Source organism: Palaemon carinicauda, chromosome 29 (assembly GCF_036898095.1).
Source record: "Palaemon carinicauda isolate YSFRI2023 chromosome 29, ASM3689809v2, whole genome shotgun sequence".
NCBI lineage: Eukaryota > Metazoa > Arthropoda > Malacostraca > Decapoda > Palaemonidae > Palaemon > Palaemon carinicauda.
In genome coordinates this window covers 65,634,048-65,657,823 of record NC_090753.1, presented here as the reverse complement: position 1 = coordinate 65,657,823, position 23,776 = coordinate 65,634,048, and the positions used below count along the sequence as shown (strand labels likewise).

The 23,776-nt window shown below is 35.5% G+C and overlaps 2 protein-coding genes across 6 annotated transcripts in view; both read left to right on the top strand.

Moving 5' to 3' along the window:
• The window catches only part of LOC137622201 (palmitoyl-protein thioesterase ABHD10, mitochondrial-like), a 242,880-nt gene that overhangs the window by 124,506 nt on the left and 94,598 nt on the right, over positions 1–23,776 (top strand). The gene's annotated exons all lie outside the window — the stretch shown is intronic.
• Positions 6,330–21,865, top strand: LOC137622199 (uncharacterized). 5 transcript variants are annotated; one of them, XM_068352655.1, is made up of 7 exons: positions 6,371–6,780; positions 14,089–14,173; positions 15,909–18,499; positions 18,893–19,056; positions 19,229–19,376; positions 21,204–21,407; positions 21,613–21,856. In XM_068352655.1, the coding sequence occupies exons 3-7, from the start codon at positions 15,915–15,917 to the stop codon at positions 21,659–21,661; spliced, it is 3,150 nt and encodes a 1,049-aa protein (XP_068208756.1). In that variant the 5' UTR covers positions 6,371–6,780; positions 14,089–14,173; positions 15,909–15,914; the 3' UTR covers positions 21,662–21,856. The 5 variants fall into 5 exon arrangements, with proteins under 5 accessions (XP_068208759.1, XP_068208757.1, XP_068208758.1 ...); XM_068352656.1 differs by lacking the exon at positions 14,089–14,173 and having other exon boundaries at positions 6,364–6,780; positions 21,237–21,407; positions 21,613–21,865; XM_068352654.1 differs by lacking the exon at positions 14,089–14,173 and having other exon boundaries at positions 6,376–6,780; positions 21,613–21,850.

Genomic DNA, 23,776 nt, shown 5'->3' with positions numbered 1-23,776 from the left:
GCATTCACTAGAATTGTTTACGATCTAAAATGACTGAATTTTGAGGTAAAATTCACTTATTGTTCCAAATCAAAAACAATAATCCCACAAATAAATCTGATTTATTTCCATCCTTCCTTTAATATCTTTGACTAAAAAAAACCCTTCTACCCGAAATCTTTCAACAAGCAATTTCGCAATTTTTCTCGATATCTCTCTCTCTCTCTCTCTCTCTCTCTCTCTCTCTCTCTCTCTCTCTCTCTCTCTCTCTCTGTCAATAAAGTCTGTTGACTATCTGGATTCGTTTTCCCCTTCAAAATCTCAAACCAGAACAAAGTTATGCTTTTGGTCCGGAGTTTTCTGGAATGTCTTACGTATCACTTCATATTCGTTCAGTTTGACTCTATTGTTTACAAAATAGCTAATATCTATTTCAAATTGCCATGTCCAGACAATTCATATATATAAGAAAAGGTACCTAAAAATATAAACTTACAAGAATATTACATCACGTGGGAAAAAGTATCATTATTAAATAAAACGAAATGATTAAAACTATCTTATTCTTCTCTTTAAATAACTCAGCATCCAAATTACTCCTAACATAGTTAAGACACGATCTTATGGGAAATTTCAGCATCATAAGTTTCCATTAGGAACATGATTAGTTTTTTCTTCCTTTATATCAAGAAAACTTTTTTTTTTTTTAAATCCTCATAGGGAAGAACGTTGTGTTTGCGTGGAAAAAATTTACAAGAATAATATAAGACTTGAAGTATCAGTAATTTTACTCCATAAAGTAATTTTATGCTTCCATAAGTGTTAATAAACTTTTAATCTTCTAATAAGATTTGAGGAAAATCGTTAAAGCTGATAAATTAATATATCTAAATTTAGGAGAGTTGGTGTGTGCATGATAATACATTTATTATTATTATTATTATTATTATTATTATTATTATTATTATTACTACTATTATTATTATTATTATTATTATTATTAATAATAATAGCCAAGCTACAACCCTAGTTCGAAAAGCAGGATGCGATAAGCCCAAGGACTCCAGCAGGGAAAATAGCCCTGGGAGGAAAGGAAATAATTGTTCAGTGGCTACTTTTCACTTGGTAAGGGTAGAAGAACCTCTTTAGCAGCTCTTCTAGGAGAAGGACACTTCAAAATCAAATCATTGTTTCCTAGTCTTATAGTGCCATAGCCTCTGTACCATGGTGTTCCACTATCTTGGGCTACATTTCTCTTCTTGAGGGTACACTCGGGCACACTATTCCGTTTCCTTATTTCCTTTCCTCACTGGGCTATTTTCTCTGTTGGAACCACTTTGCTTATAGCATCCTGATTTTCAAACTAGGAGCTCAGCTAATAATAATAATAATAATAATAATAATAATAATAATAATAACTAGAATAAAATTATATGCATTTACCAGAATATATAATAATAATAATAATAATAATAATAATAATAATAATAATAATAATAATAATAATAATAATATCGTGGTAGGAGACCCTCTTTTAGGCAGGTTGAGTTAAAAGCAATGGCTGCATCGGCAGAGTTTATTTTCTTATCCAATTTTTCTATTTTCCGGATAATTCTCTTCTCTAGAGCCCTATCCGTGGTTGTCCCGGAAATTATATTGGCATGACAACTATGCGTCTTTCCAAGAGAATTTCTTGCCACGTACAGCAAGGGGCTATAAAGAATCATGCCCTACAAAGACAAAACACCCCTATTTGTCGAGCTGATATTGTCAGTAACACCAAGATTATCGGTAGAGCCCCAGATAGTCGACGTCTACGCATCCTAGAAGCTCTACTGATACAGCGAGATAAACCCACCCTTAATACGACCCAAGAGATGTTTTTGTTACCGTCAAGCCGTCGTATTGATACATCAAGAAACCCCCATCAAGGAGGACCTAATGAAGACACTACCAACCACGAAAATACCCCGAATTTTGACGCCGAAGTAGGACATGATCTCAGCCACGTGGGACACTTTTCTGAGCGGGAGAGCAGCCTGGCTGGCTCAGAGCGCGCCTCAGCCAATCAAAATTCAGGTCCCCGATGACGTCACAGACTGGTATTCCCGGCCGAGATCGTCGTACACCAGACACCATATCATATCAGCTCCGATCAACCAATGAAAACCAATGAAAATTCCAGCCCTTTCACTTGTAATCCTGATCCTGGGTATAAATACCACCCGACCGCAGCATCCACCTCACTCTCTACCTAAAGAAGAGGAAGGACTTATCCTCGAAACGCGTCGTAGTTTTTACTATTTTGTACCAAAAGTTTTACTTGTATTTTGTGAGAATATACTTGAAAAGTCTTCCCGATTTTTTCATTCACCCGACTGATGAATTTTTCAAGTCTGCTGGCTGATTGTAGCGCTCTAGAGAAGAGAATTATCCGGAAAATAGAAAAATTGGATAAGAAAATAAACTCTGCCGATGCAGCCATTACTTTTAACTCAATAATAATAATAATAATAATAATAATAATAATAATAATAATAATAATAATAATAATAACTAGAGTAAAATCATCTGCATTTACCAGAATATATTATAATATTAATATTAATAATAATAATAATAATAATAATAATAGTAATAATAATAAAATTATCTGTATTTACCAGAATATAATCATCTGCATTCACTAGAATTGTTTACGATCTAAAATGACTGAATTTTGAGGTAAAATTCACTTATTGTTCCAAATCAAAAACAATAATCCCACAAATAAATCTGATTTATTTCCATCCTTCCTTTAATATCTTTGACTAAAAAAAACCCTTCTACCCGAAATCTTTCAACTAGCAATTTCGCAATTTTTCTCGATATCTCTCTCTCTCTCTCTCTCTCTCTCTCTCTCTCTCTCTCTCTCTCTCTCTCTCTCTCTCTGTCAATAAAGTCTGTTGACTATCTGGATTCGTTTTCCCCCTTCAAAATCTCAAACCAGAACAAAGTTATGCTTTTGGTCCGGAGTTTTCTGGAATGTCTTACGTATCACTTCATATTCGTTCAGTTTGACTCTATTGTTTACAAAATAGCTAATATCTATTTCAAATTGCCATGTCCAGACAATTCGCTACCATCTACTACTACTACTATTACTAGTAGTAGTAGTAGTAGTAGTAGTAAAGATGCTGATGACTGATAAAAAAATTCTTCACTACTACTACTACTACTACTACTACTACTACTACTAGTAGTAGTAGTAGAATTAGTAGTAGTAGTAGTAGTAGTAGTAAGATCATTAAAAGCAACATAATAATTTTTCTCACTACTACTACTAATAGTAGTAGTAGTAGTAGTAGTAGTAAAGAGGCTGATGACTGATAAAAAACTCTGATGACTGATAAAAAACTCTTCACTACTACTACTACTACTAGTAGTAGTAGTATTAGTAGTAGTAGTAGTAGTAGTAGGCACATTTAAAGCAAAATGATAAAATTCTGCACTACTAGCAGTAGTAGTAGTAGTAGTAGTAGTAGTGGGAGCATTAAAGGCAACATAATAGTTTTTCTCACAAGTAGTAGTAGTAGTAGTAGTAGTAGCGGTAGGAAAGCTACTGTTAACTAATAGCAAAAGCTCAGTAGCAGCAAAGAGTCTGAAATCCCACACACAAACGTAAACAAACGCCATTCGACACTTCAACTACAAAACCATTTCCCGCCATTTCTATAAACAATTACCCAGCGATTAGATGAGTCGGTAATTTCATTGAAGGATTCAATTACCGAAGCTCTCTGGCATTTTAGCAATAGTGGGAATTAATGGGAATTATTCCAGTTGCCGTAACGAGATCACAGCGGGTCTCTGTATCGAAAAATAGCAAAAATGAATGCGTGATATATTGATATTCTGGGTTGCTGTTTGGCGTGCATTCGTCGCCTGTGCCTCATGCTAATCAATTATTGACAGCCCTCAGGTGGGTTATGAAAATAGCAAATGGGTCTGTTCAATTATCTTCTTTTATAAATTTCCAATATTTACTTCCTATTACTGCTCCTAAAATTGATTAAACTTCTCTGGACCATGGTCTTCCATTGTCTTGGGTTAGAGTTCTCTTGCTTGAGGGTACACACAAACATGCTATTCTATATATGATAAATCAATTACCGACAGCCCTCAGGTGGGTTATGAAAAGAGCAAATGGGTCTGTTCAGTTTCCTTTCTTATAAATTTCCAATATTTACTTCCTATTACTGCTCCTAAAATTTATTAAAATTCTCTGTACCATGGTCTTCCATTGTCTTGGGTTAGAGTTCTCTTGCTTGAGGGTACACACAGACATGCTATTCTATATATTATAAATCAATTATTGACATCCCTCAGGTGGGTTATAAAAATAGCAAATGGGTCTGCTCAGTTTCCTTTATTATAAATTTCCAATATTTTCTTCCTATTACTGCTCCTAAAATTTATTAAAATTTTCTGTACCATGGTCTTCCATTGTCTTGGGTTAGAGTTCTCTTGCTTGAGGGTACACTCAGGCATGCTATTCTATATATGATAAATCAATTATTGACATCCCTCAGGTGGGTTATGAAAATAGCAAATGGGTCTGTTCAGTTTCTTTTTCATAAATTTCCAATATTTACTTCCTATTACTGCTCCTAAAATTTATTAAAATTTTCTGTATCATGGTCTCCCATCGTCTTGGGTTAGAGTTCTCTTGCTTGAGGGTACACTCTAGCATGTTATTTTATCTTGTTTCTCTTCCTCTTGATTTTTTTTTTGAAGTTTATATAGTTTATACAGTGTAGGGAACATATAATTTAATGTTGCTTTTCTTGAAATATTTTATTCTGATTGTTTATTCTTCTCTTGTAGTTTATTTATTTCCTTGTTTTCTTTCCTATTGAGCTATTTTTCCTGTTGGTGATACAGCCCTTTGGCTTATAGCATCCTGCTTTTCTGAGAAGGGTTGTAGCTTAGATTGTAATAATAATAATAATAATAATAATAATAATAATAATAATAATAATAATAATAATAATAATAATAACAACAACAACAACAACAACAACAATAATAATAATAATAATAATAATAATAATAATAATAATAATAATAATAATAATAATAATAATAATACAACTGTTTCTAAAAATACGTCATTGTTTTTCCCTCTCTCTGCTTCTAAAACATCAAGCTTTTCCTTCTAAATGTTTATTCTTTTCGCCTACTTTAGTTCAAATCATGTAATCTCATCTTCTGGAATCTGTGCCTAAACCATCTAGGCCTATGTAGTTTAATGGCCTACTCTACTACGCTAAAAGATTTTCATTTCAGAAAGCTAAACTAATCTCATTGTAGCAATAAAGCTGACTGCATTGTCTACCTTTCTAAAAACCATGTTTGGATTAATCTTTTTTCTTTTCCTGCTTCCAGAAATGACCAATATCTCTCAGTCACTAATTCGAATTATCTGTGCTTCATTTCCTGCCTACTTCTGATGCCATTTGTATGGGGCAGTTTGACACACTGCTGATAAGACCTCGGTGTCTAAAGCGATTTTTCCGTGGAAGTTTTATTGCAAAAGAAGTTCATCAAATATGTCAGTGACCATTGTCTTTTTGATCTCTGGAGACACCCTTTGTTAGAATAAATCACTTTATATATATATATATATATATATATATATATATATATATATATATATATATATATATGTGTGTGTGGGTGTGTGTGTGTGTGTGTGTGTGTGTGTGTGTGTGTACACAACAAAAGATGCAGTTGTATCTAGTCCGCTGTAGAACAAAGCCCTTAGACATGGCCTTCTTCTTGTATGGGGTTTGGCCAGTCTTCATCACCACGGTGGCCAGTGCGGATTGGTGATCGTGGGTGATTTTCGGCTGATCGTTCATAGCAAACCAACCTAGTTCGCCCCTGACTAGTACAGTTTTGCTGGGTATCGAAATCTACAAACCCTTTCGCCACGTTAAGGTAACCCCACTCAGAAAGTGGTATGTATATATATATATATATATATATATATATATATATATATATATATATATATATATATATATATGTAATGTGTGTCCGTGCGTGGTTTAAAAACAAATATCTATTTATGGTAGGCCTACTCATTTTAAGAAAATCTAATGAAATTCCAGAAAAGGGCGTATATGCTATCTATTGAAAACAAATCTTACTGACCATGACAAATTTTCTGAAGTTGGCTAAACTAACGTCACTTCCTTTAACGAATTAATGGACAATACACTAGAACGTACTGATAAGATAAGACCCTGGTCAGGATAAGATACCCACTATTAACAAAGGAACAGCCCACCAGACTGAAGGACGGTGCTGTCGGACGTACGATATTATCTTTGTTTACATGTGATCGATAATCCGAATTGCATGTTTATTCATTTGATAAAGAATGCTTTTATGACATATACAGTAGCCTTCCATAAAAGTGGATTATATTCTTATCATAGCCAATGATTTGTGCAGTTGAATAATGCACAAGGGTAGATTCTGCTTCAGTGTAGCAGGGATGTGCTGCCACCAATGCTGTTTGCATATGATGGTGCAACACGAGTCTGGACGCTGGTCATGACTGTTGCTAACTCAATCGTTGTGAAGGTACCAAGGTTACATTAGTTGCCAAACTATGTGTCACTGTCACTATGTGCTTGAATGAACAGTGTTCGAAGATATATTGTGTAGCATCGATGCTGTTATGTGGATTCCCCGAAGTTTGTGAAGCGTACTCGCCATAATACGAAGGCAACTCACATAGTTTTTGCACAGGTAGGCCTAATACTTCATTAAAAGTTAAGTAAGTTTTTTTCGTCATAGCAAAATGATAACTCTACCTGGGGAAAGTGTTCCAATATTTGACGCAGAGGGGCGTGGCTGTATCAGGCTACAGCCGAGCGTTGTAAATAAATCAACTTCAGAACATTTTTCGATATTTTAGTTCTGCGAAGTTACAGTGAAGTAAGTACTTTGGCTCGCGATTTGAAACGTAAACAAACGTATAAATCTATTATTATTATTATTATTATTATTATTATTATTATTATTATTATTATTATTATTAAATGAGCTACAACCCTATTTGGAAAAGCAGCATACTATAAGCCTAAGTGCTCCAACAGGGAAAACTAGCCCAGTGAGGAAAGGAAATATGAAAGTAAATAGACTACAAGAGAAGTAATAAACATTGAAATGCAATATTTCAAGAACAGTAACACTGTAATAGACCTTTCATATATAAACTATGAAAACTTGAAGACAAAAACAAGAGAAAGGAATAAGATAGAATAGTGTGCCCGAGTGTACTATCAACCAAAATAACTCTAATCCAAGACAGTAGAACACCACGGTACAGAGGCTATGGCACTACCCATTACCAGAGAACAATGGTAGAAGAGACTAGCAAGCAGCTCGTCTAGAAGGACACTCCAAATTCATACCATTGTTCTCTAGTCTTAGGTATTGCCATAACCTCTGTACCATGGTTTTCCACTGTCTAGGGGGTAGAGTTCTCTTCCTTGGAGGTACTCTCAGGCACACTATTCTATCCTTTCCCTTATTTCCTTTCCTCACAGGGCTATTTTCCCCGGTTGAAATCCTTGGACTATAGAATCCTGCTTTTCCAACGAGGGTTGTAGCTTAGCTAGTAATAATAAAATAATAATAATTTTAAATATTGTTTACCTTCCATAGGAAGATCATGCCGTCAGTGCACCTCGCGATACGAACTGTATGCTGTTCAACTTCTTTTGATTTTTGCTTTATTGTGCAACAATGACACATTGACATTGAAATGGCTTCCTTGAATTCAGTGTGGCCCCTTTAATGGCCTCCTGAAAATATGGCCTGACTTGCTAGCAATTTTAATTTTTTTTTTATCTTTTATTATAAAAATACAATTACATCTTAGCAATTTACATTATATACGTAATTATTCTTTACAAAATACTGATATGAACTACATTGGTTTACATAGTTATAAATCAGCTCAATACAAATTAAATCAATTAATAAATATATAATAGGCAATAGATTTTATTGTACAAATGTTCTTAAATTATAATTATGTTACATATTTAAGTAATTATCATAAATGTACTCTTTTGTAAATATCTGATTTAATTCTTTTTTTTAAAGTATTTCTAATTAAATATTTTGTTTTTAACATTCTATTTCTTATGAATATAAGTAAATTTGGGTCATCCGTTAACAGTCCTATAGATCGCCCATACCACACTCCAGCTAAAAAATCCGATATCAAAACCATTGCAGTATTTTCATCCTTATTTGACACAGTTTCAAAGTCTAATTTCAAAATCTTAAGCAAACTGTTCGTCTTGATCTTACAACATTTTTCAAAAGTGTCTTAAACCAGTATATTATTTGCTTCAGTGATGGACAGAAATAAATAAAATGCATGTTATTTTCTACAGCACCACAAAATAGACATTTATTCTCATTTGTTAAATTCATGATGTACAACCTGTCATTTGTATTTAGTATTTCATGAGTACACCTATAAAGTATTTCCCTGCTGTTCTTATCAATATACTTGTTGTTTACATGTTTCCAAATCAAAGTCCAATTGAAAAGGGGATACAGTAGCTCAATCAAAGTCCAATTAAAAAGGGGATACAGTAGCTCAATCAAATTACAATTGAAAAGGGGATACAGTAGCTCTATCTTGGGTGTGTAATCTTCACAATTCATAAGCAACCAATAAGTTTCTTTATTTGACACATTTCGATAATGCTTTAAGCGATAGACTTTTCTATGAATATCAATCATCATGCTATAATATACAGGGATAAAAATTGTGCAATCTTTAGCAATTTTAATTAGTAGAATTCAGGGCACGTAGGCCAGCGTTAAGTTCTGACAATTCAGTGCCGTTTCCACATAAATACATCCAAAAGTATTTGTGTTCATAACGGAATTATCCATAATCTTCTCGGTCAAGCTGCACAGAAAAACACGTCTAGAAGTGGGACTAATTATCTCTCTCTCTCTCTCTCTCTCTCTCTCTCTCTCTCTCTCTCTCTCTCTCTCTCTCTCTCTCTCTCTGGCCATGATTCCAACCGGAAATCATGAACTTACAGATATTGCCATATTTAGAAATGGCAGTGTGGCAAATAAAATTCCGTACTAGTGGCTCGTATTCAACTAACTTAGATCCATGATCTGCCAAAAGGCAAAATTAAACTCCTGTTTCATTTGAAATTGTGTAATAAGAATAGATTCTTAACCACAAAGAGCCACTAGAAAACCATCAGAAATTTAGATGATCATAAGAATAATACGTAAGAATCATTATGCTTTCGCGTAAAATGAGAATCCATAATTTTTTTAAATTTCTTATTGCCTACAAACCTAGTTGGAAAAGCGAGATGCTATAAGCCCAGGGGCTCCAACAGGGAAAATAGCTCAGTGAGGAAACGAAACAAGGAAAAATAGTAAATTTTATAATAGAATTAAAATGAATATTTCCTAAATAAACTATAAAAACTTTAACAAAAACAGGAGGAATAGAAATTAGACAGAATAGTGTACCTGAGTGTACCCTCAAGCAAGAGAACTCTAACCCAAGACAGTGGAAAGCCATGGTACAGAGGCTATGGCACTACCCGAGACAAGAATTGCATTTCTTCATCTAGCAGGTTGAGCAAATGCATTATATTGAAATAATAATTTCATAGGTACGTACCTTGGTATTAAAATAATAATAGATTTGTTCGAAAATTTTAGTGTCTTGGGGTCATCTCGAGGTGTTTAGCTACTATGAGATTCAGGGCCTCTGTAACACGGTTTTTTGGACTTTGCTCCTTATCAAAGCATCGGATGTAGCTGAAAGTTGACATATGTATATTTTACAACCACACACAAATTTTGTCAGCATTATCAATAACCTAAACACAATAGTTTTAATTTTTATAGAGTAAAAATGATCTAGCCGACGCCATGGCCAGTGATAACGAGCCAAGAGTCGAAAACATTCACTACGTAAGCAATGTAAACACCTTTTGACAAAATTTTGCCCCGCCCATCCACCAGACACCCATTCAACTTCTTCCATCGGCTCTGAAACCCATAACAGTCAAGAATGGCTAACAGGATTTGGAATTGCCCCCGTGGTTGCAAAACTGCATTTGTCTTACGACTTGCAACTTTATACAGTCAAGAGAAAGCCCGTGGCCATATTTACTATAGCCTGAATAGGTAATTATTCAGTTTCTAGTTTAAATCCAATGTTTATAGTCTGATTTGTATTTAGTGTAACAGGATTATAATACTTGTAATTTCATTCAGGCTTTTGAACATTTCTATTAACTATTCACTATGCCACCAAAAGAGAGAGAAAGAGAGGGATTGTATGTAAACAGTCTTTATATAACTATTTTTGTTAAAATAAGATTTTTGTGCTAAAATCTCCATCAGACCAACCGTGTTAGCTATGTTTTGGGCATGACTGCATTTTATAAATAAATCCTGAATAGTTTTAGGAGTTTTATTTGTACATCTAATGGGAATTTATAGAAGTGAAGTGAACATAATTCATTTATCCTTTAAAATAATTACTACATGTAGCAAAACAAATAGTAGTAAAGATGATAATGCAATGAAGGAATGATACCATACTTTATCTTTAGCTTCAACATCGGCAATAACATACCCAGTTGCCATAATTTGTCAGCTTAATGAAATAACCTATCATCTAAAGTTAAACTTAATTTCTGAGGAGGCCATGGCTTATTGCACAGTGAAAGAATATGACAAAGACTTTATGAATGGCGGAACGATACATAAATGTGGGTGGGGTATTTGTGCTAGCGTAGTAATACTACTATACTGTAGCAGTAGTGCCGTAACAGTACTATACATGAATTAAACGTTTAGGCCAACTGCTGGGATCCTTGAGGATCATTTACCACTTCTTACAACTACTCGAAAAATTAGTTTTTATAGCCAGAATTTAAATTTTCTGATCCAACAATGCCCATGATAGCCTTCATTGTTATCCTGAATTACAACGAGGCCAAAGTGGGTGGAGCCTCATGAAGTCATCATTCTGACGATAATTACTGGTGAAGGTTTAAAGCCAAAATATGGTACCAGTTATTTATTTATTTGTTTCTTTTTTACAGTAAATACGTAGGTAGCTAGACAAAAAATAAAAATTACTGGACATTGGATATAGCAGTTATCAAATCAAGCTGGTCTACTACGTTTTTGAAAATTACCAACTAATCCATACACCTTGTCAATCTGATTGTGACCTATAAAGTAGACTGTAATTTCTTAGGAAACCTATTCTGGGAGTTAGACTAATAATCGAAGTGTTTTTGTATTTATTAACATATTTTGTTCGTTTGTTCATTATGACAATTCTCAGTGGAGAGGTTTCAGAGTTCATAAAGGTGTACTGCTTTGCTTTTATTTACACTTTTGTGTTATTGTTGGCAGAGGTATAGCCTTCGTTACGTATAACCAATCATCGATCGAGAAAGAGGGAAGAAATGCCGTCATAAGTTACGTAACGAGTGCGTTCGAAACCTTTTCTCTGAGTAAGTTGGCCCGTCTTCAAAAATCGTCACTTTTACTTAATAAAGTACCAAATTTATTCAACCTACGTAATGCAGAATATAGTCAAAATTTATGTGTAGATATAATGTGCATTCTGAATAAGCGTTATATTTATGAAATTCATAGAAAAAAAGTTATTGCGAAAAAACCGTGTTACAGAGGCCCTGAATCTCATAGTAGTATTTCTTCCATTAACAATTTCCGTGAAGTTTTTATTAAAATGGAACAACTAACTCTAGCAGCTTTGAAAACCACTTGTTTTGGGCGAGATCATTTGAAAAAGGTCGGGGAGGAGGGGTGCTAGGTGAAGTTTTATATCAACTTTTTTCAGTGTGACTTTTACTTCTATTAAGATTTCAATACCTAAGATAATTATTGATCTGAAAAGTATTTCTTTACATGAATATATTAATTCATTTTCTTTAGAAAGAAATAATATATAAGTTTATTAGACTTTAATTTTCCCCCTTACCGCTAATGGACTCGTCCATCACCCCCCAGCGGGGATTACATGACTACCAGCACATTAAAATTAGATATATTGAAATTAACAATTGAACGCCCAGCTGATCATGACGTACAGAATAAAAGGGTTTTGAATAAACTCAAAACTAATATTGGAGCTTATTACAGAAAAATAATCAACACTTTGACTGTAAATTAGACCAGTTTGTGGTTCTATGGATTCGTAGTGCAAACTGCTTGATGTCCATCGAGTGTAAAACTGTGGCTTTTAAATTTTATTCTATTCAAATACTTAAGTAAAACTAGCACTGAGCATTTTTATTTTCTTATTCATGAAAAATTGCAGGGTGGCAACTAGAAAGACTATTATTCATAAATACTTAAATGCTAAAGAAACAAAGTAACAAAAAAAAAAAAAAAAAAAAAAAAGAATGATAAACTTTCTATGCAACGAAGAAAGGAAGCACATACAGATAAACATCATCTTGTTTTGCTTAACACTAAATGCCATTGAGTCATCATTATGCCCCATCAGACAATATATATTAAAAGCAAGAAGGCTTTCCTTGAGGAAGTGAATCACCACTACAAATTGCAGGGTTTAAACTCGAGCATGTGCTATGTGGCCATTTCCTTAAGTGCTGCTGCTTTTTACCTTAGATTACCTTAAAACTTTTCCTAATTTCCTTAAATTTCACACGTGTAAAACCGAAATTACCTTAGAATTACCTTGAAACCATGAAAATTACCTCAAACTAAGGAAATTACTTTAAAAGTTTAAACCCGGAGTCTACAAGACTGGTATATCATGATTTTCATCATATCAGACCTTGGAGGATATGAGCGTTGAATGTATTTATGAATTGTACTTGGAGTTAATATGTGATATGTAGAACATTTCATCAGGATTCATTTCATATCACTGCTAAAAGACAACTATTTCCGGACGTCATTCACCTTTGCTACTGTGAAACAAGTCTACAGGAAGCCACTTGTCAATTAATTATTCAATCTAATCGAGGCCCTTTGCGTCAATAGGCGTAGGAGGAGATGATGATGATGATGATGATGGCTCTAATGTTTACATACACAATGTCTCAGTGTTAATACACATTCAGACGTATAATGGGTTCGATAACATACATAATTTATTTGATGAATGCCCAGCCCCCGTTGAGATACTACCGGTAGAGAAATATTGGGTCATTTGACTGGCCGGACAGTATCACATTAGATCCTTCTCTCTGGTTAAGGTTCATTTTCCCTTTGCCTACACATATACCTAGTAGTCTGGCCTTTTCTTTACACATTCTCCTCTGTCCTCATACATCTGACAACACTAGGATTACCAAACAATTCTTCTTCACCCAAGGAGTTAACTACTGCACTGTCATTGTTCAGTAGCTACTTTCCTCTCGGTAAGAGTAGAAGAGACTCTTTAGCCATGGTAAGCAGCTCTTCTAGGAGAAGGACACTCCAAATCAAACCACTGTTCTCCAGACTTAGGTAGTGCCATAGCCTCTGTACCATGGTCTTCCACAGTTTTGGGTTAGAGTTCTCTTGCTTGAAGGAACACTCGGGCACACTATTCTATCTTATTTCTCTTCCCCTTGTTCAGTTAAAGTTGTTTTAGTTAAGAAAATATTTATTTTAATGTTACTGTTCTTGAAATATTTTATTTTTCCTTGTTTCCTTTCCTCACTTTGCTATTTTCCCTGTTGGAGCCCCTGGGCTTATATCATCCTGCTTTTCCAAGGGTTGTAGCTTAGTAAGTAAGTAAGTAAGTAATAATAATAATGATAATAATAATAATAATAATAATAATAATAATAATAATAATAATAATGAAGTAGTTATGTGTATGTGACGAAAGTGTCTGCTTTTCTTCTTCGTTATCTTCGATTATCTTAGTAAAAGAAACTACCTAAAGATTCCGTGGCTCGACCAATAGGACAGCAAGGTGATTACTTTATTTCAATGTATGTTGAAAATTATAAAATTACATGTGCTTTGTCTGAATTCATTATTTTTCAGCCCTGAAGCAGCAGATTCACTGATCTACAGATATCTCGGATCCACAGTGGACCTTCAGACTACAGAGGTACCAAATTTAGAAAAGGTATTCAGGAAATCAGAAAAAAAATATGACTGACAGTTATTATTATTATTATTATTATTATTATTATTATTATTATTATTATTATTATTATTATTATTACTTGCTAAACTACAACCCTAGTTGAAAAAGGAGGATGCTATAAGCCCAGGGGCTCCAACAGGGATAATAGCCCAGTGAGGAAAGGAAAAAAGGAAAATAAAATTTTTAAGAAGAGTAACAACATTGAAATAAATATCTCCTATATAAACTATGAAAACTAACAAAACAAGAGGGAGAGAAAGGAGATAGAATAGTGTGCCCGAGTGTACCCTCAAGCAAGAGAACTCTAATCCAAGACAGTGGAAGACCCTGGTACAGAGGTTATGACACTACCCAAGACTAGAGAACAATGATTTGATTTTGGAGTGTCCTTCTCCCAGAAGAGCTGCTTACCATAGCTAAAGAGTCTCTTCTACCCTTACCAAGAGGAAAGCGGCCACTGAACAATTATAGTGCAGTAACCCCTTGAGTGAAGAAGAATTGTTTGGTAACCTGTGTTGTCAGGTGTATGAGGACAGAGGATAATATGTAAAGAATAGACCAGACTATTAACTGTGTGTGTAGGCAAAGGGAAAATGAACCGTAACCAGAGAGAAGGATGTCTGGCCAGTCAAAAGACCCCATAACTCTCTAGCGGTAGTATCTCAACGGGTGGCTGGTGCCCTGGACAACCTACTACCTATAATGAGAAAATGAAGAAAAATTAATGCCTAGTTTTTTTTACGAAATAACAGAAAACTAATGAAAGAAATGGAAATTTCCTGAAACTTAGGATAATTCAATGTTTACCGACACTAATAGATTTTTAATATTCAAGAATACAGAGAACAGTTCAGTGGTGCCTTGAATGTTTCCGAACAGAAAGAATCATCTCATATTTGCTAAGAAGAGGTTAACGTTTCTTATAACCAAAGAGCTGCTGAATGTATCTGAATGCAAAAAAAAAAAAAAAATTGTTTCCAAATACAAAAACGATTGTTTGTTGTCCTGTAAGACAATAAAAATGAGACAAAGTTGAAATCTCTAAGTTTGCCATTCGTTTTTAAATATCAATTACTAGCGCTTTATTTCTTAACTAATATCATTTGCTTCATTTTTTTTCCATTTTCAAATATTCGTTGACAATATTCCTACTTTCTGAAGTTTTTCTGATATGGAGACCAGTAACGTTGCAGACTATTTCAATCTGTTACATGCACCTTAACCATGATAATTCTCAATCATTGAACATCCTGATCTGATTTTTACATTTTAAATCAAGAGATGAAACCCAAATGTTCCTTTACAATCAATCTGCAACTGACTGAAATAGATAATGAAGAAAAATGAGGAATGTTCTACCAATCACATATTTTTGTCCTGATAACCTCCATAGTTTCCCTTGATAAGATAGGTTGAAGTTCATGATCCCGTTCATTTTAATAGTCTACCTCTACTCAATTTTTTTAATGAGGCGCCTTTGCACTGACTCGCAGAGGTGCCCTTTTAGCTTGGAAAATTTTCCTGCTATCTGATTGGTTAGAATTATCTTGCCCAACCAATCAGCGATCAGGAAACTTTTCCGAACTAAAAGGGCACCCCTGCGAGTCTGCCTCACTAAAAAGAATTGACTATAGTTTTGATAGTAGTTAAGCATGAGTCAATGCATTGTCATTATAAATATTTGCTGCAGTTAACTTCTTACCTTACATTTCAGACAAGTATGGTAAGTCCAAACATGGAATCTATTTTCACTGATGACAAAGCTCGCCTCTTCCGTCTCCTCCATATGACCTGCCATGATGGTCGGGACGTCTTGTACTCGGTCTTCCGTTGGGGGACTCCAGATAAGGACCTCGACATGCCTCTGGATATGTTCTTGATAGACAAGATAGGATATGGAAGCACTAAAGTTAAAAAAACCTTCTCTGGGGATCAGAAAAAACTTATCGACCAAAATCCATCGTGCGATCGATTTGATACGACGTTACTTGTGATAGCTACCAACATGGGCTGCAAGGGTTTGCGTACTGCATATCCAGGTGTTCTGTCTGAGGTAGAGACCAATCTTAGGTTACATATCAATAGAATAAGAGAATTCAGGAACTCTCTTGCTCATCTGTACCCAATCACTGTTAAAGATCAATTATTTAATGAAAGGACTGAAGAACTCAGAGAACTTCTAAAGGAAACACTACAAGTTGCAGCACAATGTTATGGAATCGAGGATCTTGAGCTGAAAGAGCAAATCAAAATCTTGAATGATGCCATAAACCGATCAAGAGATGATGACATTGAAAAGCAAGATATCCTAACTTATGAAAATAGTATTTTCCTACAAAGCAGACAGAATATCCTGCGTAACGAAGGTAAAGACCAGCTTTTGGACAAGTATAAAGTGTTTGACCACATCAGTCCAGTTTTGTTTTTTACCCAAAAGAATTTACACTTAGAAGTAGGGCTTATTTTTACTTACATGGAAGTTGTAGAGTCGGGGTCTGGTGACTCTCAGGAAGTGATAGAGTATGAAGATCTTCTAGAGTTTGCACAAAAGAGAACCATTGACAATAAATCGAAGACAGACATCCTGTTCATAGAAGGAATAGCAGGTGCCGGAAAAACGACGCTGACAAGAATAATAACTTGTGAGTGGAGGAACCAACAGAGTCCTATGCAGTGTCTCCTGGAGTATGACCTCCTCATTTACTTCGAATGCAGAAACTCTGCCATCCACTCTCTCGAACAGTTACTGGAGACCCTCATGTCAAATGTCCTTCCAAAATTCAAAGAGGGGGATTTAATGAAGTGCATTCGCACACTAAAGTTACTCATCATTGCAGATGGTCTGGATGAGCTTAACCAGTCATCGACCAAAGTATTTCGAGAAATTTTAGATCTTGGAACATATGCTGTTATAACGATGATTTGCACTTCGCGCCCAGAGTTTATAAAGACATTTTACAGCCTTGTTCCCCAGGGTCAGTACGTAACTCATTTAAGGATAAAAGGTGTACCCCGAGAAAAGAGGAATGATTTTGTGGTTAGGTATCATGAGGAACTGAAAAGGATCGGGATTACCCAAAAGGAAATTGATGGTTTGATTACTTTCATGGAAAATTCTTCCAATTATCTAGAGGAACCACTACGACTTCCTCTGAACTTAGCCTGGTTGACAATCATGTGGTCGGTATCGCCAGAGCGATTGAACAACGTTACTGGAGCAACGGAGCTTTACACCGAAATTTTAGATATGAATAAGGAAAGACTCATCCAAAAGTTAAAAATGACCGAGACAACGAAATATGATAGCAATCTTGCTAGAGATTTAGACAGATTCTTACTGTACCTCTCACGGGAGGCTCTTATAAGTTTGAAAGAGGAAACAATTGACTCTCTGCCAGAAGATTCGGTTGAAAGACTAAAGGATGCCTGTGCTTCTCTGGAGCTTCCTTATGAACCCATTCTCAGTGCCTTCCTCATCGAAACAATTCTTTATAATACAAGTAGAACAAAGTCAGTCTTCAGCATTGCCCACAAAGGAGAACTGGATTATTTGGCAGCGAACTATGTGATTGAGGCCCTCAGGGGAAATGATCTTCGATTTGATATTACAAGCATCATCAGAAATATTCAGATCCACCCATCGTATCAAAATAGTTCTTTACGGGCAGAGTTCATTCAACACATTTTGAGGCGTCTGACAGCCACACCAACCAGTGCCGCAATAGAAATTATTAATAGGACTGAAGAGAGTGAGGTTCTAGTTTATAATGAAAACCCTACAGAAATTATATCTATTAGAACTGTATTTGAGGAACTTTATGGTATTGGTAGAGTTCCTTCAGATCTCAGCTGTTACCAAAATATGTTCCTGTACACAGCAGGCCTCTTACATAGGGTCCCTCTCACAATGAGAAGAACAATAGCAGATGAACTAGTTTGTCTTTTCCAGCAATCAGGAATGCCAAATAAAGATCAGTGGTACGACCTCCTTATGGAAGCGAAGCTGAATGAAACTGTTGCTGAAAGCATGGCTTCTAGAGTATCAGGTTTTGGAAAAGGCACAGCAAATATCACTGACAGGCGGAGTCTAAATGCTTATTCTGTGCTTGTGCCACATGGAAAATATAATGTAATAAAGTTAAATATACCAGATAGAATGGATGATAGTCAAAATCTAGATAAATTTATTGCTAATGTGACCGTGAAACAAGAATGTCCTCTAGTTATCTTACTTCATTATTACTTCCGTAACCCTGACGCAATGAGCCCTGAATTGGATATTAAATTAAGAAGGCTATTTGAAAGGTAAAGTAGGACTTCAGTATCTCAAATTAAAAATTCAGTATGCTATGTTCTTTTTCAAATTCAATGCAGATGTTAATGAAGGGTTCTCTTTCCTAATTATAGGCTGGTATTCTCTTATTTTACAGAATCATGCATGGAACAAATACATCCAGCATAATACAAAGATAGGGAAAACCATTGTAATTTTGAAAAGTAGTCTGTAACTATCCAAAATTATAATTTCATCATACTGAAGGGATTCCAAATATAGCCTAAGATGCTAAATAATGGATATATTAACTATCTTTGCTTAGAAATACACCAGAAAAAAAGATAGACCCTGAAATTAAGATGAGTTCACTCACTAAAATACAACAGCTGAACAATATACATTATATACAGATCTACTTTCAGGGGAAATATCCAAAAATTCATGGGCTGGCTGAGCGAAGAGACCTCGAAACTGTTGCCGCCCACAATTGTTAACCTTTGGCTACAACTTGATGCAAAAAATGCAAGACCAATAATTGAAGCACTTTCACATCTAAAGGACCGAGCTAAAAAATTCAGATATCTTGGTGAGTTATTTATATGTGTAAAGACTTATACAATAGTGTTTGCTTCGTCAAAGGTCTAATTAATCTGTCCCGCTCTTTATCTCAGACTCGCACAGCTTTGGATGGGGCCATATAATTCTTCGCTCATTCTTTCCCTACAACAAAAAGTCAAAAGTTTGATCAATTCACTCAGGTGTTCACGTAGTGCCGGGGGTCGACCCAAGCATCCTAGCACCTCTTCCCGGAGAGGTCGACCTGATACTGTACCTGAGTGGTGTTGATGATGAGAATGCGGATTGGGCTTGTCGTGTAGCGAAGAACCTCCAGCCAGCCACTGGAAGGTAAATTTATTCTTGTCTTCAGTGCTCAACATAAGATGATGCTTCTACAGTACCGTTCAGTTTGTTTGTCATTTATTGCTACGAATGATACCATTTAAAAGTTAGATTAAATTTACGGGCCTATTCAAATCATTACTGTGAAAATAGCATCAGCCATATTTACTTGACACCACAGTTGATCGTTTCAATTAAGTTTACCCTATCATGGTTAGCAACATGTTTTCTATATCGTTTAACGAAGACCCCCACCCCCCCCACCCCAGATAAAAAGTCTACTAGCATCTAACAAACTTTGATATATCTAACCAAACCCCTGTCTTCATTTTCCTTCAACCTATCGTGGTTCTGATAATGATTTTAATGAAAATTGCCTTCATTATGATCACATAGTTATGGAAATAGTCCCACCATCATTTTTATCATTTCAAGAGATTCTTCTCATATCAGTAGTGTCCTATTGTTCTTGTTATATAACCATTTACTTAAAATCTTATTAAGGATACATGCAAGCATAATTCAGAATTGTTGGGATAATTTAAGTTTTTCCCCTGCTGAAATGAGCTTATACTTTATCATTTCGATATAGTATTTTTTTAAGTTTCATCAATGTGTTTGCCTGAACAAAATATATTTATAATATTTTTCCGCGTTTACAGGTGAAATCTATTGATTGCATGCCACCATGCACGGAACTTTCCTGAAGTTTTAGATGAAAGAGAGGGCGGGCAGGGGCATTAAAGCTGAAAACTCCCAGAAGCAATGTATTTGGAGTAATTCGTGCTTTCATGATAGGTTAATACCTCAGGAAACTGGATTTAGAGCTAGAAATATTCACAATTACTTAGATTTTGTTATCTCTCTCTCTCTCTCTCTCTCTCTCTCTCTCTCTCTCTCTCTCTCTCTCTCTCTCTCTCTCTCTCTCTCTCTCTCTCAATCAATCAATTTGCCTGTTCTTCTAAGAAGTACCTGCTCAGGTTGTAGATAACTGTGTTGCGGCAGCGTTTGATATACAGTATATGAGCGTGGGAGGGCCCCTCCTCATGTGCCACGTTGAGGATCGGGGAAAACCTTCATACAGAAAACACGCCCTAAATTTTACCTCATTGGTGATGTGGAACTAAAATTTAGAATAACTTCAGATGAAATTTCGGAAATGCACCAGTTTATACAGAAACAGGGAGAGAGAAAGAAAGACAGAGACTGGGGATAAGGAGGTGGAGCGGGGTTGGAGAAAGAAGGCAAGCCGGTGATTTGTGGAGATGTGGCAAAGGTGTGGAATTGTTTAAAACCAGGTGCGCTCCCCTATCAGCCCCTTATCGCTGCACTAAGTGTAGGGCCAGATTATTGCAACCCACCCACCCTTCCTTTCTCTCCTTAGCTCACACCTGCAATATGACTGCGAATACTAGGCGAAAATAAAAGATGGTGTTTGTGACCTTTGTAAAAAACAACGACAATATGGGAAATTTATTTTAATGCCCAAAATTATGAAAAATAAGAACACAGGATTTGAGTGTATAGGTTATGAAATCCTAGCTTGAAGCTGGTTTTATAAATAAGTTTGACATAGAAATATATAAATTAAGAAAGCCATTTTATACCAGATGTGGAAAAAGACAAAAAACATAAAAGCAACGTAAACTTCTGGGCACATGGAACACTTGTCTTCAAAATTTCCACCCGGGCTACAAATTCTTTAAGAAAAAAATCTGGAACTTTTCAGTTGTATCATATATTAAAACACTACTTATTACAATGCTCTAGTCAGTATTCCTTTCATGCATTCCTTTATATACATTATCAGTAACTTTATCTTTCCAACAACAGGAAAGCCTTCAGTAACATACTCATTCCCCTAAGTCAGTTAACGCCCGATGGACTCTGCCAACTTGTGAGCCAAATGAAGCTCCTAGAGGTCTGCATCGTAGAAAATCCCCTCAATGACTTGGCTGTGTATTCGGACAGAATCTTCGAGCAGGATCGAGAGAGATTAAGAGCGTTCACGCGCGAGTCACTCAAGTGGCCTCTAAGGTAAAGGTTTTGATAAGTATGCATCTAACCATCAGTATAAGTGGTTCTTTGAAAAGTAGGAGCAATAACGTATAAAGTCTAAAACCCATGTAGCCCATATATCATCCTTTCCCATAAGAGGGTCACAAAATGAAAATGTTATCTAAAACTAGTGCATAGTAAAGACGTCCTTTTTAGTGCAACTTGAATTTCCTTTCTGTGACAGATTCGCCGATAACAAAGACACGCTGTGGCCCAAGATTATAATAAAGTGAAGCTTTTCAAGAACATCTAGCAAAGTGAAAATCCAAGAATTCAAGTCGGCGGGCAGCTTCTCGAAGAACCTCCCCCTCTGTCTGGATGAAATAGTTTTCTATTTATATATAAGGATCTTTTATAAAAAGATTTACAATTTTATTTGTGATTATTAACTTCTCCTAGACATTAATTACTCTTGTTACCATAATCCGGATCTATACTATTGTGGGCTATTCATTGCTTCCAGAACAAAGTTACCTCTAGACATTAATTACTCTAGTCAACATAATCTTGATCTAAACTATCGTGGGCTCTTCATTACTTCCAGAACAAAGTTACCTCTAGACATTAATTACTCTAGTCAACATAATCTTGATCTAAACTATCGTGGGCTCTTCATTACTTCCAGAACAAAGTTACCTCTAGACATTAATTATTCTAGTCAACCTAATCTAGACCTAGACTATCGCTGGCTCTTCATTACTTCCAGAACAAAGTTAATTCTAGACATTAATTACTCTTGTCAACATAATCTAGATCTAAACTATCATGGGCTCTTCATTACTTCCAGAACAAAGTTAATTCTTGACATTAATTACTCTAAGCAACATAATCTAGATTTAAACTATCGTGGGCTCTTCATTACTTCCAGAACAAAGTTAATTCTAGACAATAATTACTCTAGTCAAGCTAATCTACTATGCATTTCAGACCCCGTGTTATACTGTTTTTTGCAAATATCTTCTATACAAACAACGGGATCAGTGTGACATTTTGGCACAGCTTCTTTGACACAATCTGCTAATGTATGACACTACACTGCGATGCCAAGTGTGATTCATTAATGAGCTGACTCTTGGCTTTCAAGCATAAGTTGGCGAGAGCCGAGTAGGCATTCGGACAATGGATCTCCATGACGTAAGGTGTGACGCGTATAACAAGCACTCTCTCTCTCTCTCTCTCTCTCTCTCTCTCTCTCTCTCTCTCTCTCTCTCTCTCTCTCTCTCTCTCTCTCACATAGAAACCTACCACTGGTGCATGCTCCATTCATAAAGTGTATATATATATATATATATATATATATATATATATATATATATATATATATATATATATATATATATATATATATATATATGCGTTATGTGGTACTGTATATGTCAATTTATATTTGAGTGACACAACGTGAAAATAAAGGCGAGGGAGGGTAATGTGGAGGGTGATAACGAGCTAACGAGTGTGAATGATGGCAAACGTAGGTATATAGTTTGGTGGTGGTGAGGGGTTCGAGGATCCTGTCATAATAAACCTCAACAGTGATGATAAGGATGACTTATTTTTGGAAAGTGACGGAGAGTGAAATAAGATGTATGCTATATTCTCATGTTTGCATCATTTGTCAAATAATAGATATCCGCTACCTATCAAGGTCTACATTAAACTATTAAGTAAGCATCCACTTCCCTTACTTATAGCATCCACTTTCCTTACTTATAAAGCATTTATAAGTAAATGGTTATAATAATGATAATTGTAATAATTGATAATAAATCTTGAAATGATCACACTACTCCTCTAGCAACCACTACCAACCCTACTCTTGGTCAAGATTCCAGGCTGTATGTTATGAGTATTTAACGAAAAAAACTCATTACACACACCTTATTTTTATATGGATAAAGGTGGGAAATGTATCCATGAGAGAGAGAGAGAGAGAGAGAGAGAGAGAGAGAGAGAGAGAGAGAGAGAGAGAGAGAGAGAGAGAGAGAGAGAGAGAGTGCTTGTTATACGCGTCACACCTATCTCACGGAGATCCATTGTCCGAATGCCTACTCGGCTCTCGCCAACTTATGCTTGAAAGCCAAGAGTAAGCTCATTAATGAAACACTCTTGACATCGCATTGTAGTGTCATAAATTAGCGGACTGTGTCAAAGAAGCTGTGCCAAGATATCACACTGATCCCGTTGTTTGTATAGAAGATATTTGCGAAAAACAGTACAACACGGGGTCTGAAATGCATAGTAGATCTAAACTATCGTGGGCTCTTCATTACTTCCAGAACAAAGGTCAATAATATATCCAGAAGAAAAGATCACTTCACTCGCCTTGGGTCCCTCCAGGTGGCCCTTCC

Bases quoted from the DNA above. Each gene is read 5' to 3' on its own strand.
- LOC137622199 (XM_068352655.1), top strand. From the start codon at position 15,915: ATGGTAAGTCCAAACATGGAATCTATTTTCACTGATGACAAAGCTCGC. The intron at 19,057-19,228 runs GTGAGTTATTTA...CAATTCACTCAG, and splicing joins TAAAAAATTCAGATATCTTG to GTGTTCACGTAGTGCCGGGG. The intron at 21,408-21,612 runs GTAAAGGTTTTG...TTTCTGTGACAG, and splicing joins TCACTCAAGTGGCCTCTAAG to ATTCGCCGATAACAAAGACA.